The sequence below is a fragment of the Osmia bicornis genome, unplaced genomic scaffold (assembly GCF_907164935.1).
Source record: "Osmia bicornis bicornis unplaced genomic scaffold, iOsmBic2.1, whole genome shotgun sequence".
Taxonomy (NCBI): Eukaryota; Metazoa; Arthropoda; class Insecta; order Hymenoptera; family Megachilidae; genus Osmia; species Osmia bicornis.
Window position 1 is genome coordinate 120,006 of NW_025791043.1, and position 17,840 is coordinate 137,845.

A 17,840-nucleotide genomic window follows, 5' to 3' on the forward strand; every position below is an offset into this window, starting at 1 on the left:
GAGAAGGTTGCGGGGTGCTCCAAAACCCTGAAGGGCACGTGTGTCCTTGCCCTCAGGGAGGCATCCCGCGACGTCGAGGCGGTCGTAAACGAGCTGGGGCTGAGGGCCGCGCGGCACCGCGACGACCACGAAACGGGGGAGCTCAGGGCCCAATTACAGCTCCGCGACGCCAAAATAGTGTCACTAGGGGAGGAGATTGCGACGCTGCGGCGGGAGCTGGAGGCTCTGCGCCAGAGGCCCCCGGCGGGAGAAGCCCCGGCCGCCCCTGGCACCAGGAAGGTGTCGCGGCCGGCGTCCCCGCTGGAGCAGGTGGCCCGGCCGAGGAGGATCTGTCCGAGGGCTACCACGTTGGAGGAGACGGAGGACCCCGCCCCGGTGCGTTGACCGTCGCCTGCCGCTACTGCAGCGGGGCGGCTCGTGGACGACCCCACCGAGCACGAGGCCCCGGCCGTCAAGGGGGGGGGGGCGTCGGGGACGGCCGCGCTCATGGATGGCAACGCTGCCCTCGTCGCGCGGAGCGTGGCCGACCTCCGGCGGGCGCCGCCGTGTGCCCCCCTACTACCACCTCTGGACGGCAGGGGAAGGGGCAGAGGCAACAGAGCGGGGATCTCACGAGATCCGGGGAACTCCGCAGCCCCAGAAAAAGGGTTCGGGGGCGGCTGGGACTCGCGCGCCTTCCCGCCCTACGGCCTCTTCCGTCTCGTTCGTTGCCGACAGGATGGCAAAAATCCAAGAGGACCACCGCCAGGAGACCGAGGCGTGGTCCAATGTGGTAGGCCGCAAAGCCAAGAAGGCAGAGGCGGCGAAGAAGAAGGGTGTGGAGATGGCCCCCTCTGCGCCGCCGGCGAAGAAGACGGGGAGGAGGACGACGGCCGGGACGACAAATCCCCCGGCCGCACGAAAGGCGGGAACCGCGGGGGGCAAGGCGACAAAGGAGGCCACAAAGTAGCCCCGCCTCGCCCGCACCCCAAAACCTCGGCGGCCACGCTAACGGTCGCGCCGGGGCGAAGACCACCTGCTGTGAGGCCATGATCAGCGCCAGGCAGGAGGTCGACATCGTGGAGATCGGCATCACCGACCTCCGGCCCAGGCGCGCGGCCACGAGCGGTCTCGTCCTGGAGATCGCCGGGACGGAGAGGGTGGCAAAGGCGGCGGCCCTGGCTAGCCGCCTCAAAACTGTGTTCCGCGGGTCCGATGAGGTTAGGGTGGCGTGCCCAGTTAAAATGGGCGAGATTCGCCTCAGCGGGCTCAACGATTCGGTCACCCTGCAGGAGGTAGCAGCGGCGGTGGCAACCGGAGGAGCTTGCGCCCTGGAGGTCAAGGTGGGGGAGATTCGCGCCCCACCCCGTGGCCTGGGGAGGGTCTGGGTGAGGTGCCCACTCACCGCAGCCAATACGGTCGTCGACGCGGGGAGGCTGAGGGTCGGCTGGTCCTCAGCACGGGTCGAGGCCCTGGCGGCTCGCTCCCTGCAGTGCTACCGCTGCCTGGAGACTGGACATGTCAGGCAGCGGTGTCCCTGCGGGGTCGATCGTTCGTATCGTTGCTTCAACTGCGGCGATCTGGACCATCGAGCCAGTGGCTGTACGGCCCCGCCGCGGTGCCCCCTGTGCGCCGATTCAGGGCTGCCCGCGGGGCACAGGATGGGGACCAGAGGATGCCCGTCGGCCTCCGCGACGAAAGGGCGGAAGAAGTCCGCCAAAAAGACGAGCGCGACGCAGTCCCCGGCTGCAACGCCCACTGGGGTAGCGGGCCCCAGCAACGCAGGAGCAGCTGTGCAGGCAGCGGTAGAGCCGGCGCGCAATGGGGCCTAAGGGTCCTTTCCTGTAGGCCAACATCAACCACTTGGCCGGGGCGCAGGACCTTTTGCTACAAACCCTGGCCGAGTGGCAGATTGAGGTTGCGGTGGTGTCGGAGCCGTACCGTGTACTGGACCGACCCAACTGGTTCGGCGACGCGGCGGGCTCCGTCGCCATCGTCCTGGGGGTTCGGCACGTCCCCCCGCCCGCCGATGTCTTAGCACGGGGGCGGGGTTTCGTGGCCGTTGACTGGGAGGGCGTAGCAATGAAGGGCGTGTACGCGCCGCCCAGCTGGTCCCTGGAGCGGTTCAAGGAGCTGCCGGACCGGGTGGGGAGCGTTGTGGTTAGCTCCCACACCCGGCCGAGGTTGGTCCTCGGGGATTTCACCTCCAAGGCCGAAGCCTGGGGGTCCCCGAGGACCGACGCGAGAGGAGGGGCGGTACAGCTCTGGGCGGCTGGCGCTGGACTCCTGCTCCTGAACAGGGGCTCCGCCAGCACCTGCGTTCGGTCTCAGGGGGATTCCATTGTGGATCTGGGCTGGGCGTGCCCTGTGGCCGGGCGCATGGTGCAATATTGGAGGGTGATAGCGAGGGAGACGCTGAGTGATCATCTATACATCACCTTCGGCTACTCCCTCCCCACCGCTCACGGCCGGCGCGTGGCCCGCCACTACGTCACTGGGTGCTGAGGAGGCTGGACAAGGACATGCTAATGGCCGCAGCCCTTGCCGTGGCCTGGCCAGCTCTTCCGGCCGGGCCGGTCGTGGACGTTCAGGGGGAGGCCAAGTGGTTCCGGGAGGCGATGACCGCAATATGCGACACCGGCATGCCCCGGGACCCGCGCCTGCCCCCCCCCCCCCGGAGGGCGGTGTACTGGTGGTCGGGCGACATTGCGGATCTCCGATCCGAGTGTCAGCACGCCCGGCGCCAGTGGCAGCGCGCCCGAGGTGCTCGAGTCCGCGACCCGGCGAGGGAGGATCTGCTGAAGCACACATACCAGGTCTTCGTGGTAGCCCTGAGTCAGGCCATCGGGGACGCGAAATCCCGGGCGTGGGAGGAGCTTCAGGGCTCTCTGGATGAGTACTACCTGCTGGCCACAGGGCGGGACTGGTTGAGGAGCTGCCGCCGTGCCGAGGTGGGGGTCGCCATCGTGTGAAGAGCGATCCGGGGGCTGGGTCTGGCGCTGGTTCCTCACAAGACCGAGGCCATGTGGTTCTTCGAGCCTCGGCGTGGGGTAGCCCCTCCGGCCCAGCTCTGGCTCGAGGTAAACGGGTGCCGGATCGTGATCGGCCGGGGTCTTCGATACCTCGGCCTATATCTCGACAGCCACTGGCGGTTCGATGTTCACTGCGACCGCCTGGCTCCCCGATTGGAACAGGTGGCGACCGATCTTGGCCGCCAGTTGCCCAACCGCGGGGGGCCGGGAGTAAGGGTTCACCGCCTATACGTGGGAATCGTCCGGTCCATAGCCCTAAATGGGGCTCCGATATGGGCCGGCGATCTGGCGGTCAGCTGGCACAGCTGCACTCTGCTGCGGTGGGTGGAGCGCCGGCTGGGCATCAGGATCGTGCGGGACTACTGCACGATCCCCTACGAGGGGGCGATTGTCCGGGCGGGTCTCATCCCACTCCGGTACCAGGCGGAGGTCGAATCCAGTACATACTGGTATTCGCGAGCCCTCTGCCAGGCCGGGGAGGACCCACCGGGGCCGACGGGTCGCGGCGGAAAGGTGGCCGAGATCCCTAACAGAGGGGTCTGCCGCCGGGACCCGCGCCGTCGGGGCGGTCCTGCCGATGATATCGGAGTGGCGAGACCGCGGCCACGGCGGCCTGTTGCTCCGGGTCACGCAGGTGGTTTCCGGACACGGGGTGTTCGGGGAGTTCCTGTGCCGCAGGAACAGGGAATGGACCCCCCACTGTTGGCTCTGCGGGGCGGCGCGGGACACCGCACAACACACGCTGGCGGAGTGCTCGGTGTTTGCGGTGGCCCGCCACGCCCTGACGGCAGAAATAGCGGAGGATCTCTCGCCGGCAGGCGTCGTTAGACAGATGCTTGCCGGCGAGACAGAATGGAGGGCCGTGACCATCTTCTGCGAGGAGTTCATGGCCCTCAAGGAGAGGTCCGAGCGGGATCGTGAAAGGTACGATCCCGCTCGGTGAGGTCGCGGACGTGGGACGCGACGACGTCGCCAGGATCCGCCGCCGTAAGGGGCGCGGGGGGGCGATGGCAGCTTTCGCTGTTTGCCCCCCCGCCGCGACGGATGCGGGATGGGGTAGTGTAGCGGGAGGGCCCGTGCGCCCTCCCGCCTCCTGGGGAGATTTTACGGGGGCTGTTTCTTGTGGGGGTGGGAGGGGTCGCGGTGTACCCTTCCGCCCCGGACGAAATGAGCCCGGGCCCCGGTCGGACTCGGGGGCATGCGGGTGGGGACCCCGTTCTCAATCGAGGGCCCCTCTCCGTCCGCCTCGGGGGGGCCGGGTGACTTCGGGCGGAGAGTGGCGATTTCCCTCCAACGTCGGGAGTGGCGCTGGCCCCCGCAGGATGGGGGTGCAGCGGAGCCGAGGGAATCCCCCTGGAGGGTGGCCGGCCACGGCTCACCGCAGCTCACAGGGGGACGACTCGGCGGGCCGCAGGCGCCCTGTTTGGGCGCCATTGCACGCGGACCCGGGGTGTAGCCTGCACCGGAAGCCGGCGGAGCGAAGGACAGCGCCCGACCTTCCTCGCGGGCGGGCGGGGTGTTGCTCCTCCGCGTAGCCTGTGAGGAGCTCGAGGCGCGGGGACTGTAGGCGGTACGGGCTGGGGAGCCCGGCCGCCATTGCACGCAGTTCCCCCGCGATGGAGCACCGGGTGCGACCCCTGGTGCCGGCTGGGGGAGTTGTTACATCCCCGGTGAGGTGCGCCTTCAGCGCACGGCGGGGGAGGCTCTGGAGTTATAGTAATCAGGTCCCGGAGCCTCTGCCATACGCCAGTGGAGGTCGCCGTGGGGTTTTAGTCAGTAGGAATCTGACACTTCCCCGCTGCCCTCCCCCAGTGGCGCGGGGGGTCTTATGCAAGATTTCCCCACGAAAAAAAAAAGGTTAGGTTGAGTTAGGTTAGGTTGGAGTCTCCTGCTGGCTGCCGAGCTGGTCGGATGTGTCGTTCGAGGGTCCCGTGGCCTGCCAGGCATCTGGTGCTGCTAGGTTGCATCGTTCTTTGTTTCCTTGATTTTTCTTGATTTTCTACAACGTCTTCGGTTTTTCTTCGGTTTTGCAACATCAGTAATTCCTACGATTTCGCGACCTCTGCGGCCCTTGCTGTGCTTCGCGGCGCCTCACGACTATGTGGATACTAAGTGCTAGATTATCTTCTTTGTTGCATGTATGTGCGCGTTCTTTTTCTGTCTCCCCGTAATCTGTGCGGTTCTATAAGTGTTACGGAAGTGTACCAGTGATACGAGCTCGCTTCACTAATGTTTTACTGCAAGCGTGCTTTGCGGTTCTATTTCGTGGCTGCGACGTACATTTATCGAGGACGTCGAGTGTTATGGGCATTGCTGATGCAGCCTCCTTATCTTGGCGACTGGTCCACCCTGATCTGCCTTTCCAAATCTAAATTGACATCTACCCAACCCGTCTCACGAGATGAGAACTGTGACATGAGGTTTTGAAAGAACCAATGGAAGGTTACGTTCACTGCTACCATTGTTGATGCTGCCTTTTATCTGGACGGCTAATCAACCCTGATTTGGCACATCAATCAAGTTTGACACCTTCTCAGCCTGTCTTACGAAAGGGCAACTGCAACACACATTGCGAGCCGCACACGGTTGTCATAATGGTATGTCACTCCCGCACAAATAACGGAAGGAAGGGCAAGTTTGAACCAGGAAATTTTAATTTCAATCCCAGCCTAAACCCTAGTTTCAATTTCAGCTTCATACATTACAAACTAATCAAACGCAAACACAATTGCATAACCTAATTCAAACATAGTTTGCTCTCTGTTAATTACAAACCGGCGATGGATTCTGGAAGCTGTCGTCTGCTAACCAAGTATCGGGCTCTCTGTCAGAAATATGCAAACGATTGTGCTAAACCCTCATGTAACCAAGTATAGCCTGAATCTATGAATGCTCCTTTCATATCTCTTATATCTCCTGTGGCACTATGGCTGGTCTGTCCGACCAACTAGCAAAGTAGAGAACTGTATTAATTGAATTGAACTCCCTTTGGAGGCGGGGATTGTAGAATCCGTCCCCAGCTTCCTTGGCCCGACGTCGTTAAAAATGAAGCAGAAGGGGTCGCGCGCGAAGTCCTTATTATAGCTAACGGCGGGTTTCACGTGCATGGGCGCGACTTGGCCACGCTTAATTTTGAGAAAGATTCGCATCAATTGCCTTCGCGGGACTGTATTAATTGCCTCTTCATTTTATTCTTATGATAAGTTAATTCAAATCTACGATTCTTCTCAATTCTCAATCATAATACTAACATAGTCCTTCAACTACGAATCATTGACCCTGGTTCCTTGTCCACTTTAGAATTTTTGACTATTTCAAGATTGCGTTTCATCAATTTAGTCATAATTGCATTTTGCACAGCATGATTTTCAATTTATGACCTCGAGTTTCAGGCGCATTAAGCTCGCGTCTCGACCCTCTCCCGGACTCCGATCCGCGGTTGATTTTCCTTACCGTACTCCCCGTGTGAGCCCTTCCCAACTGCTATTTGCCAAAGGTGACGGAACTCGTTAACCCGGCTTCGGACTGCCTGGCCTGCATACTGCACCCATTAAATTTTTAAGTCGGATTTTGTATGGCTTGGCAAGTTGCCCGTGCGGAAGTGCTCCATCGCGGCTCCCCTTCCTCCCTACTCTCGCTCAGCGTGGCTTCACGAGTACGACTTCGCCTCAATTTTCCAGACACGCGAATAATATACTTGGCATCGATTGTGCCGGTAATGATCAATTCAATGAGTGAACCCTACCTTCGAACTTCTGTGTAACTGCCCTATTTTATGAAACGAGTACAGCATTCCTATTACTGGACTGGGTAAACACAAACATTAAGTTATGATCAAGCAATAATGCCTGCAAGGCGTCCATTTATTAATAACATTCTACGTAACTCCTTACCTTCCCTTACAAATGTTTTTTTGACATATAAATTCACAGATAAACTCGCAGATACAATAATACACATACTAAGCTCACATACTTAACTCACATACTCGCAAACATAATTAGGTGGACGGGTTGAGTACGTGTGTGCGTTTGGCTTGCCCTCACTAATGCCATTAATTTCGCCGGTCTGGCCTAACCGGCGCCCGCGGCCATCCCTCGCCCGGGATCCGCGTGTGCCGCGGGAGTGACGGGAGCCTCGCCGGCGGACTCGACGAGGCACCATTAACCCTGCGCGTTCTCTTGCTCTCTCCACACTCTCCTTTTTGGTCATCAGCTCGGTTACAAACGATATAAGAGAGCGTTGCCTTCGTCTATCCAGAAGACAGCTTGCAAACGACTCTATAGTCAGCTCCCCTACCTCCAGGTGTAGAAGTGTTCGTTGCACTGTCCAACGATCACACACAAACACTGTGTGGCACGCATCATCGTCCACTGGAGGATCGCAAAACCAGCAGCTCGGGGACGGACTTCTTCCTATACGATGGAGATAATGAGCAAAGCATCCGTGATCTGTCATCATCTGCGCCAGATTATAGGTTAGGTAACGTGCACCATTGCTCTCCACCCACGCCTCGATGTTGGCAATCAGCCTGCGAGTCCAGGCGCTGCTCTCCGAGGTTGTCCATCGAGTTTGCCAGCGTTCAAAGGTGTCATATTCCACCACCTCCGGCAGATTCACGCGCTCTTCCGGGTCCTCCGCCTCCTCGTACCCATACAAAGCGGCCCTGGCCCTTATTAACAAGACCCACGGCATGCAACCTGACAGCGCGCACAATGCCTCTGATGAAACGGTACGATACGCGCGTGTCACGCGCAGTAACCCCAACCGCTGTGTCGATGTCAATCGCTATCTCACACATCCGTACTCCACCGCCTCGCTCCATATAGGAGACGCATACAAAACTATAGATTCTAGCACTCGGTAATACAGCAAACGTGGATTCGGACCGCATCCTCGTGGATTCGGCAGCAGCCACGAGAGGTGCTGCGCTACTTTCACTGCCTTCTCACATACCCGGCTCATTTGACTATGAAAGAGTCTGCTATTACTGAACATCACACCAAGGTACCTAATCGAGCGCGATGTCCTGATTATCGCGGCCTCGTACGATAGTACAAGTCCGTCGGGTACGCGCCGCCCAGTTAAGAGCACTGCTTCAGTTTTCTCTTTCGCGAGAACCAGTCTCTCTCTCTCGTACCACGCTCCCACCACACGTAAGGCATGTTCTGCCAGCTCGCGCACCCTGTCTAATGATCGGGCTACTATATGCAGCGCCATATCATCCGCGAAACCCACGGTCGTCACGCCTGGTGGCAGCAGCACCTCCAGCAGCCCGTCGGACGATAGGTTCCACAACAGTGGTCCCAACACTGATCCTTGTGGCACCCCACCAAATACAGCTGCTTCCACCCACTCACCGCTTGGCGTCCGGGTTCCCACTCTTCGCTCGCTTAAATAGATACGTAACATGTCCATTATTATCGTCGGAAACCCACGGCGCTCGGCTGCAGCCAGGATGCGGTCCCAACGCACTGTATTAAATGCATCTTTCACATCCAGGGTAATTAGCAGACAGTGATTTCGCCCTCTGCGCGCACGATCCCACTCCGACATGACCACCTTCATCGCCTGATGAGTTGATCTGCCCTCCGTGAACCCAAATTGACGCAACGACAGCCCTACAGACAGGCGAATCGCTTCTAGCATTAACACGCGCAAAGCATATTCGAAACACTTCCCCACGTCTGACAGCATGCAAAGCGATCGAAGGTCGGAAAGAGGATTACAGGCTTTCCCGGCCTTCGGTATTAAAGTCAGACGCCCTACTTTCCAAGCCCTTGGAAAGTATCCTAGCCTCAGACAGGAATTGAAAAGGGCACAAACCCAGCCGGATGCAGTGTTACGCAGAACGTGAACGGCCTCGCCAGGGATTTCATCTGGACCCGGAGCTTTTCCTTTCTTCAACATCCCCATTGCGTACCTCACATCTTCGTTCGTGAACACGTCCCCCTGGCGCTAGGTGCCCTCCCCTGGGCTTCAGCATCTCTTTCTGGTGTTAGGAGGAACAGCGCTTGACCCTGCGGCTACCCCCGAGATCTCGCGTGCGTTGGATGCCGACGACGTTGACGCTCCTTCCTGACGAGGCCAGATCAATGAAGCCTGCGCTGCTTCTTCTCCTCTTGCTTCGTCTTCCTCCTCTTCTTCTGCTGCACTACTCTTTGGGATGGCGCCTCTTCTTGTCGCTCCTGCTCCACCACGAAAAGCGCGGACACCGTTGCGTGGAACTCCTCTCGGTTGAGGCGAACCAGGGGCGACTTCCCTTCAGACGATTCATGACCGCCTTGTAGGGTTTCCCCCACGGATCTTCTGCGATAGTCCAGACCATCTCACTCCACGATGCCTCTTTAGCTCGACGCAATGCCAAGGATAAGGCACGTTGGCTATCCAGCATCTCCATTGCGATACGGGTGCGCCTGCTGTCGTGCTGTCGTCGGGCTCCGGCGAGCCACCTTCTGCCAGCGGTGGCGGAGACGCTTTGCTTGGAGACAAAGATCTGCTATCTCCTGGCTCCACCATGGTACATTTTGTATTTTCCTCCTCTTGCGGGTCAGCAGTGATGGACGGGTTGACTGAAAGAGCGTCTCTAACTCCTCAATCACTTCATCAATTTCGGCAACGCTGCACAGCGGCGGTAGCGCGGACTGTTCCGATGGACCGGCTGCTGCAGCTCCTCTCTCTTGACTACGTTGAACTGTTGGATCCAGGGATCCTGGCATCGGTAACTGGCCGCTCACTATTTCCCTCCACGTCTCCATGTCCGGGCGACCTAGTCTCGCCTCCCAAAGAGAATGCTCGGGCGAACCAATAGCCTCTGGTCTCGCTTTAAATCGATGAATAAGATAGCGGTGATCCGACCCCGAATAGCGCGTGGACACTGTGGACCTAGATATTCGACCGTGGAGGCTGCGGCTACACGCAAGGGCATCGATTCGAGAACCCACGCCACCACGCTCGAATGACGGGCCTCCTTTACTTGCCACGGGCATCAGCTCTGCTTGCTCGATCAAATTCATCATACGGTGACCGCGTGAATCCACGCGATCTGATCCCCGGTGCGGAGAGCGGGCATTGAAATCCCCGGCGATTATAATCGGTTTCCTAACACTTGACAGACATGTCGCAAGACCCCGTAATTGACCTTCAAAGCTTTCTATAGTCAGTGATGGTGAGAAGTAACAACTCACTATCACAAACTCGCGAGTCTCCAATGCCACGCATCCGTCTGTCTCAAACACCTTTCTAGTCACCCCCATGTCGCAGCTAGGACGATTCGTATACCACACGCAGGCTGAGCTGCTCCTGTCCTGATGCCAATTCGGATGAGGATTAAACGGCTCACTGATGACGACTATATCCACGCGAAACTCGTTCACGGCCTGCCACAAGAGATCCTGTGCCGCGCGGCATCTGTTTAAATTGATCTGCAGTACGCTGAACGCAGACATGTTTTCCTCTTCTCTTTCTTCTTCGGCTCGGAGATTTAGCAGCACAGTAACGTAGCTATCGGAACAAAAGGAAACGGGCACTCTTAAGTACAAGGATCTACATTTAAGTCGAACTGAACTGCCATGGCAGTGATCAACACTTACTGCAACTTGTAACGGCAATGACAACCCCGGTTATGACCCTCACGGTACAAGGATCCTAAACCACAGCAAACAATGAGTAACATGAGTCCTGAAAGCGAAGCAAATGACATGATCTATAACTTAAATCTGAATCAAAAGGAGGTAAAGAAAGGAAGGGAAAGAGAATAAGAGAAAGGAAGGAAAAAGGGAAGGGAAAAAAGGGGGGAAAGAGGGGGAGAAAAGGGAACAACTGTAGCACGGATGGGATTGTTTCAACTGACTCGCATCAATCTGCGTGCATCGCCCTCCCTCTCCGCCCTGCCCTATCAACTTAATTCAACTCACGCAACCCAATCCAAGGATGAAGCGGGACAGCGGGCTGACCTGACCCAACTTAGAAACAAGTCATGGAACCACTCGACAACGTGAAGCGAAGTCAAGCCAAGCCAGGATTTAACTGAATATATTTAATTAATTAAGCTAGTCAAGATCGAACTAATTCAATCAACTTCATCAAGAGTAAGGATAGAACTAAGCAATTAGTATCAGGACACCGGCAAACCGAACAGCTATTTACAGTCGGCATTCGGCCAATATCCAGCATGGTTGACAATCAAGGACTAACCAGCTACGTATTAATAGGAGCAACGGCAGCGGAACTAACACCAGCATCAGCAACAATAGTAGTGTTTAAACGGGCAGGCTGAACAAACAAGGATGGTGCGATAAATGTTAATCGACAAATGATCACTCAATACTTACTTACTCAGCGATGCTTGTCGTAGGATGACTGATAGTGATCGGCTGCGTCGCTCTTCCTCTGTTTTACTCCTCCTTCCTCTTCTTCTTCACCCGCCTCTGCTATAGACGCGTTGGCGCATGGGCGTTGTCGGCGACAGCGGGTCCTTTTCGCTGCGAGGATGAGCAATGTGCTGTGGTGTGCTGTGCTGATCTGCTGCGCTTAGTTATGCACAATAATCCCTCACTGCACCACGGCGCACGTATCGACACACGCGTATTGCTCCAAGCTTCGATTCGGAGCACCACAAACAGCGCGAACTAGCGACTTCCCCAGTTAGAAATGTACTAAATGAAGGCCCCTACGAGGTGCCCCAATTTATATCCAGAGCGGCCGGCAATCGTTGTGGCTGAGGGAACCTGCGAGGGGTAGTCCCTCACCCTTGAGCCCCGCTTTCAAGACACGCGCTTCGGCACACGCCCCTCGCTTTCTCGCCTCCCCTCGATCGAAGCAGGGGTCTCGTAGTCGTCTTCAACAAAGCCGGGCAACCCAAAACTTACCAAGCCTTCGATGAAAGGACCTAATCAAGTCAACATTAATAACGTGAATAAATTACAATTAAATCAATTGCACTCACTGATCAATAACGGTCAAGGGTGTTGACTTAATAAGGCATATTCCAGACTTTCGATTATATCCGATCCTATTTGCTGTGGAAGTATAGAATCAAGGCTCCCCTGGAGGCGGGGGTTACAGAATACGTCTCCAGCCTCCCAAGCCTGTCATCAAAGGCGACTTAAAAGGCACCGCGCGTTTAGCCCCTCTAGATAGGCAGCAACAAGCCGACATGCACGGATGAGGCCCGTTCGCATCCCTTCGGACACCGGCCGATGGGTGACTCGTTGACCCGGTTCCGGCCGCTACCTGCGAGTGGGTGACGTAATCCGCTCATCACCTGCTTGTACGTGCCTCTCACCCGCCTGAGGAGGCGCCCTAATACTTCTAGCTCTCACGTCTAATCTTAAATTCCAATCTTGATAACACAATTCTAAGATATGCTCCTTTTTCCGAACACCTACTTCTCTCTCTGGAAACAAATTTTGAAAGCAATCCGCACCAACATTCTCTCGCGGAAACTGTATCTAATTACCTCCGTATTTAATGATAAGTTTAAAATTCAAGGTTTGACCCGTATCAACTCTCAATTGTAATATTATCGCGGTCTTCAACTACGGATCACCAATTCTATTTCCCTGCCAATTTTAGATTTTGTTGAACTTTGAACTCTATTACATTTTTCAAATTACATCTTAATCAATTTAATCAAATTTAATTTAAATCGCATTTTCTGCGGCGTACGATCTCCAATTAGCGCCCTCGAATCTCAGACGCATTATGCTCGCGTCACTGCTCTCCTCCGGATCCCGACTCGCGGCTTCTTCTCTGACCTCCCCCCCGGCGCTCGTTCTTTGCGGCATCCCGTGCTTGATCTTTCCCTCTTGCTGAACCTGCTGGGCAGTGGAGCGAGATCGATCGGCCCGATTCTTTCTCTTGCTGGCCGACTCTCGACGAACCATGACCCTATCTACTCTGTTTTTTTGGATCCTCCTGCTGTACGCGAATATGTAGCTCCCTCCATGCGGCATCTCCTACACACCCACTACACCTTGATAGTCAGGCACGGGTACCTTTCCGACATGACTCCCGCGCCCGTCAGCGTGCCCCTGCATATTTATTTTTTCTCAGCTACGCTTCACGAGGACAATAAAACTCCGACTTCTTTATTTTCCTTATTGTTTCCATTCTCCTTTGTCTCCTTCTGGTCGCTCGAGCAGGCCTCCTAGTTTATGCTACTGCCTTACTCTGCTTTACTGCTTCACTGTACTTTCACTCTATTACTCTATTATTCCTTGCGAACTCGCACCGCTTTTACCCTACGTCGCCTCCTTTAGCGCCTTGCTCCTCATTGCCCGTTTATTACCCATCACCTACTTTATCGCCTACCCTACCCGACACCTGGTACAGCTTAACTCCAAATCTACCGTATGCCGCTTTACCAACTTTCCGCTTACAGCTGTTTCTGGCTGTTTTTCGTTGTTCTCTACCGTCCTTTTTCCCTATTCCTCCATTTATTTCTTTATTTATGTTTTTATTTCTCCACTATTTTCACCTTTTACATTCTGCTCAGGATCCACACCCATTCTTACTGTACACATCTGCCTTTACTTTTAAACTTTCAGTTTCTATGTGTTATGTTATCTTAATTCAAGATTCTCAGAATCCCCTTAATTTCAAGTACAATTCTTCTCCTTGATCACCCATTTTAGCCTCCCCATAACTTTAATTCTAAGATAACGAGCATTTTTTCATCTACATCGCATCCGCACAAATTATATTTAATTACTTTTAGACTACGATTCCCGCGATCAACTCTACCCTCAATTTAAATTCAATTTAAAATCCAAATCCAGAACTCCTCCCGGGTCTCAAGTCTAACATCAACAAAATTTCACAACCCCAAATCATAAAGCTTAATTTGTCACTAATCTTAAATCCTGGAAACTTCTAGCTCTAACACATTTACTGTGGAAGACTACATCCCATCCTCCCCTGGAGGCGGGCGGTTACAGAATACGTCTCCAGCCTCCTTGGCTTGTCGTAAAAGGCGACTAAAAAGGAATCGCGCGCGAAGCCTCTTCATATCGGCAGTATCGGACACTTTGTACACGACCCGGTTCGTTCGCAACCCCTTTAGACGCCGACCGACGGCTGATCCATTGACCCAGTTTCGGCCGATACCTCAGAGCGGGTGACGTAATCCGTTCATCACCCGTTAGTACGCGCCTCCCACCCGCCCAACGAGGCGCTTAAAACTGCTAGCTTTCGTGCCTAATCTAAAATTCAAATTTCGAAAATCCAATTTTAATACATTCTACATTTCCCGAACATCTACCTCTCTCTCCGACAATTAATCTTGAAAGCAATCTGCACCAACTTTCTTTCGTGAAAATTGTATTTAATTACCTTTAAAATCAATTTTCAATTTAAAATTCAAGGTTTTGGTTCGTATGAATTCTTAATTATAATATTAATGTGGTTCTTCAAATACGAAACATCAATTCTAGTTTTCTGTAAATTTTAGAATTTGATAAATTTGGAATCTTATTACATTTTAAATTTCCTTACATCACTTTAATTAAATTCAATTAAAATCGCATTAACATGACGCGCGATCCGCAATCAGTGACCTCTAATCTCGGACGCATTACGCTCGCGTCTCGGCTCTCTCCCGGATTCCGACCCGCGGCTTCTTCTTTGATCCCCTCTCTCGCGCTCGCTCTTCACAGCATCCCGAGCTCGATCTTCCCCTCTCGCTGTACCTGCCGGGCAGTGGATCGAGACCGGCCGGCCTGATCCTTCCTCTCGCTGGCCGACTCTCGGCGAACCGCGACCCTTCTTACTCTTCCCCTTCGGTTCTCTGATTGCGTACGCACTATACGTAGCGTTCCGCTTACGGTGCCCTTGTACACATGTAGTATAGAATTGAATCGTGTAAAAGGATTGTATGAACTGAATGGATGGACGAATACATGCGACAAACGACACGAGCCTACCGAGCGCTACCGCGTGCTCTCGCATGAGCATTCCTTCGTGCGAAAACTTTTCGCGTCCTCTTCCACGCCCGGAATTCGCTCATCGAGAGGTTTAGCTCACCCAAATGTGTGTTGCGGTCGATGGTGTCCAAGCGACCCGGGCATACCCCATTCGCGGGCTCGCACGAGCACTCCCTCGCTTACGCGTTACGTTTCGCACCCTCTCTTTCATCTGGAATTCGCCCGCCGGGTGGTCCAGTTCACTCTTACGAGTGCTGCTGTCACTGGTGTCCACGCGACCCGGAACCCTCGCGCACCGATACTCCTTCGATCACGCGATACCTTACGTTTCCATTCCTGAAACCGGATTTCGCCCATCGAGAGGACAGCTCACTCGACCATGTGCTACTGTCTCTGATGTCCAGGCGATTCGGCCTTACCTGTCGCGAGCTCATACGAGCTTCCCTCGGAAACGAGTTACCTTACGCGGTCTATCCTTAAGGGCACAGACTCCTTGTGCCATGACCTGTATGCGTGCACTCACACAATCAACGAAAAGCATGCACGTATACGCCATGCGTGAGAGAGACACTCGATTTCGTAGATTTCGTTTTACATCTCGATAATTGCAGAAATGAAATTTTCGCGGGTACAGCACCCACGAGTAGACTTCACCACAGGGTGGTCTGGTCCGTTTGAACGCTATGAAACACCATACGTTGAGAAAAATGGTATTTTCGATATAGCAAACAACATGGCTGCCGAATGCTGCGTTCGGCTGCATTTTAGCAAATATTGGACGATTTAATGTTTTTTTCACCCATAGCACACCAGACCACCCTTCCTTGAACTAGCACAATATCACTGAAATTCGATTTTTCACAATTTATCACTTCTGGAAGACGTGAAACGAAATTTACGATTTGCACGCATCAGACGTCAAATAGACGGAAGAATAGTTCACTGATTTTCCGTCAGAGGCATTGATGGTATATTTGACCATGTTATCATCGGGGTCGATAAAAACACAAATCAGTCGATAAATGTAAATTCTAATTTGACCCCACAAACAGCTACGCGAATATAGCCACAAGTATGGCATAGTTGCCGCAACGTATTAACACTTCTGTAACGCTGTTGCCACATCTGTTACAATTGCAACAGGCTCGAGCCGATTTTGATTCCTGCCAGACATAGAAAAGAATAGGACGCTCGAAAGAGAAAGAGGTCCGAGAATGAAACAATACATATACTAATGTGTGTGTTTGAGAACCCGCTCAGCCATGATGGCGCTCACGGTCGATCGATTTATCGATCGGGAGTCGACCATCTAGGTAACGCGTGAGCAGTTACCTAGTGAGCAGTTACTAACGCGTGAGCAGCAAAACGCCAGCTCAATCTAAGTTGCCGGATATTGCACTGCCGAAGTTCAATGGCAGTTACACCGATTGGCCCTCATTTATTGATCTGTTCACCTCAGTCGTGATCAACCGAGAGGACTTGGACGACGTCCAGAAGTTTTACTACCTCAAGGGATGCCTGCGAGGAGAGCCGCTCAAGATCATATCGAACCTATCGCTCACCGGATCATCGCTCAATTCAGCCATCGCCCAGCTCAAGAGCCGCTATCAGAACAAGCGCCGGCTCATCCAAGCGCACTTGGATCAACTGGCGTCGCTACCTGCTGGACCACCGGTTATGGCAGCCGAGCAAGCGAAGAGCCTGAGCCAGCTCATTTCGACAGCTCTGGAGACGAGGAATGCCGTGCTCAACTTGGTTGATCCAGGAACACTAGGCGATTGTATGCTGGTGCATCAAGTTAGCCGCAAGCTGGATCGTACAACCAAGGAGAGGTGGGAGTCGTCACTCGGGGCGACAACTGAATTTCCAAGGTTCGATTCGCTGGTGGAATTCGTCACCGCCCGTGTGAGGACCTTGGAGTCGCTCAGCGAGGACCAGGCGAAGGCAGCTCAACCCAGAGCGGCACCAACGCGACAGACAGTTCAATCCACGCAGCTCCGAAGGCCAGCTCACACAGCAGTAGCTGCAGCGCCAGCTCGACAGCCAGCTCCTCGAACGGCACCCGAGAGGCCCGACTCAGAGCGACCATCGCCGTTCGAGTGCTGCGATTGTTGCGGAGGGCAACATTATATTGTTGCGTGCTCACTATTCCGAAGCATGACGCCCAAAGTAAGAGCTCAATGTGTGGAAAATAAGCGCCTGTGTTACAATTGCCTGGGCAGGCACAGCGTCCGCTCGTGTAAATCCACGCAAAAGTGCAAGCACTGTGGAGGGCAACACCACACGATGATCCACGAAGGCGAGACGCTGACAGCTCAACTCCAAGCCGGTTCATCTAAAGCAGCCTCCTCATCCGCTCGCACCACCGAGTAGGACCTCGGTGCAGTCGTTAAATCAACAGATCACCAGACACTCCTTGCAACCGCTCAAGCTCTGCTCACCACCTCAACGACAGCTCACCAAATCCGCATCTTAATCGATCCAGGTTCCGAAATCTCGTTCATCTCCGAAGAACTCACCCGTCTGCTCAACCTTCGGAGACACAGATCATCCATCACAATCATTGGTGTTGGTGGAACAAAATCAACTGAAACAAAGGGTGTGGTCACTGTCACACTCCAATCAAGGCATTCACAACAGACTGTCTGCATCCAGCCTCACGTGCTCACAGCCGTATCGACAATCCTGCCATCGTTCTCAATGAGAACTCCGGATTGGCCTCACATTAGAAAATTGAGGTTGGCGGACAATGATTTCTTGACACCACGACCGGTCGATTTAATCATTGGAGCGGATTTCTACGGAAGGATCATCAAGCCAAATATCATCAAGGGCTCACCAACAACACCAATTGCTCAACTTTCCATTTTTGGATGGCTCGTCATTGGCCCAGTCAACGAATCAC

At 54.5% G+C, this 17,840-nt stretch overlaps 1 protein-coding gene across 1 annotated transcript in view; it reads left to right on the top strand.

Annotated features, from left to right (window-relative positions):
* Nucleotides 1–17,840, top strand: part of LOC123988640 — a 43,915-nt gene that overhangs the window by 22,537 nt on the left and 3,538 nt on the right. Inside the window, exons 2-3 of the mRNA XM_046289389.1 lie at nt 16,297–17,264; nt 17,421–17,811. Of these exons, the coding sequence (XP_046145345.1) occupies nt 16,297–17,264; nt 17,421–17,811 (1,359 nt within the window). The remainder of the gene's footprint in view (nt 1–16,296; nt 17,265–17,420; nt 17,812–17,840) is intronic.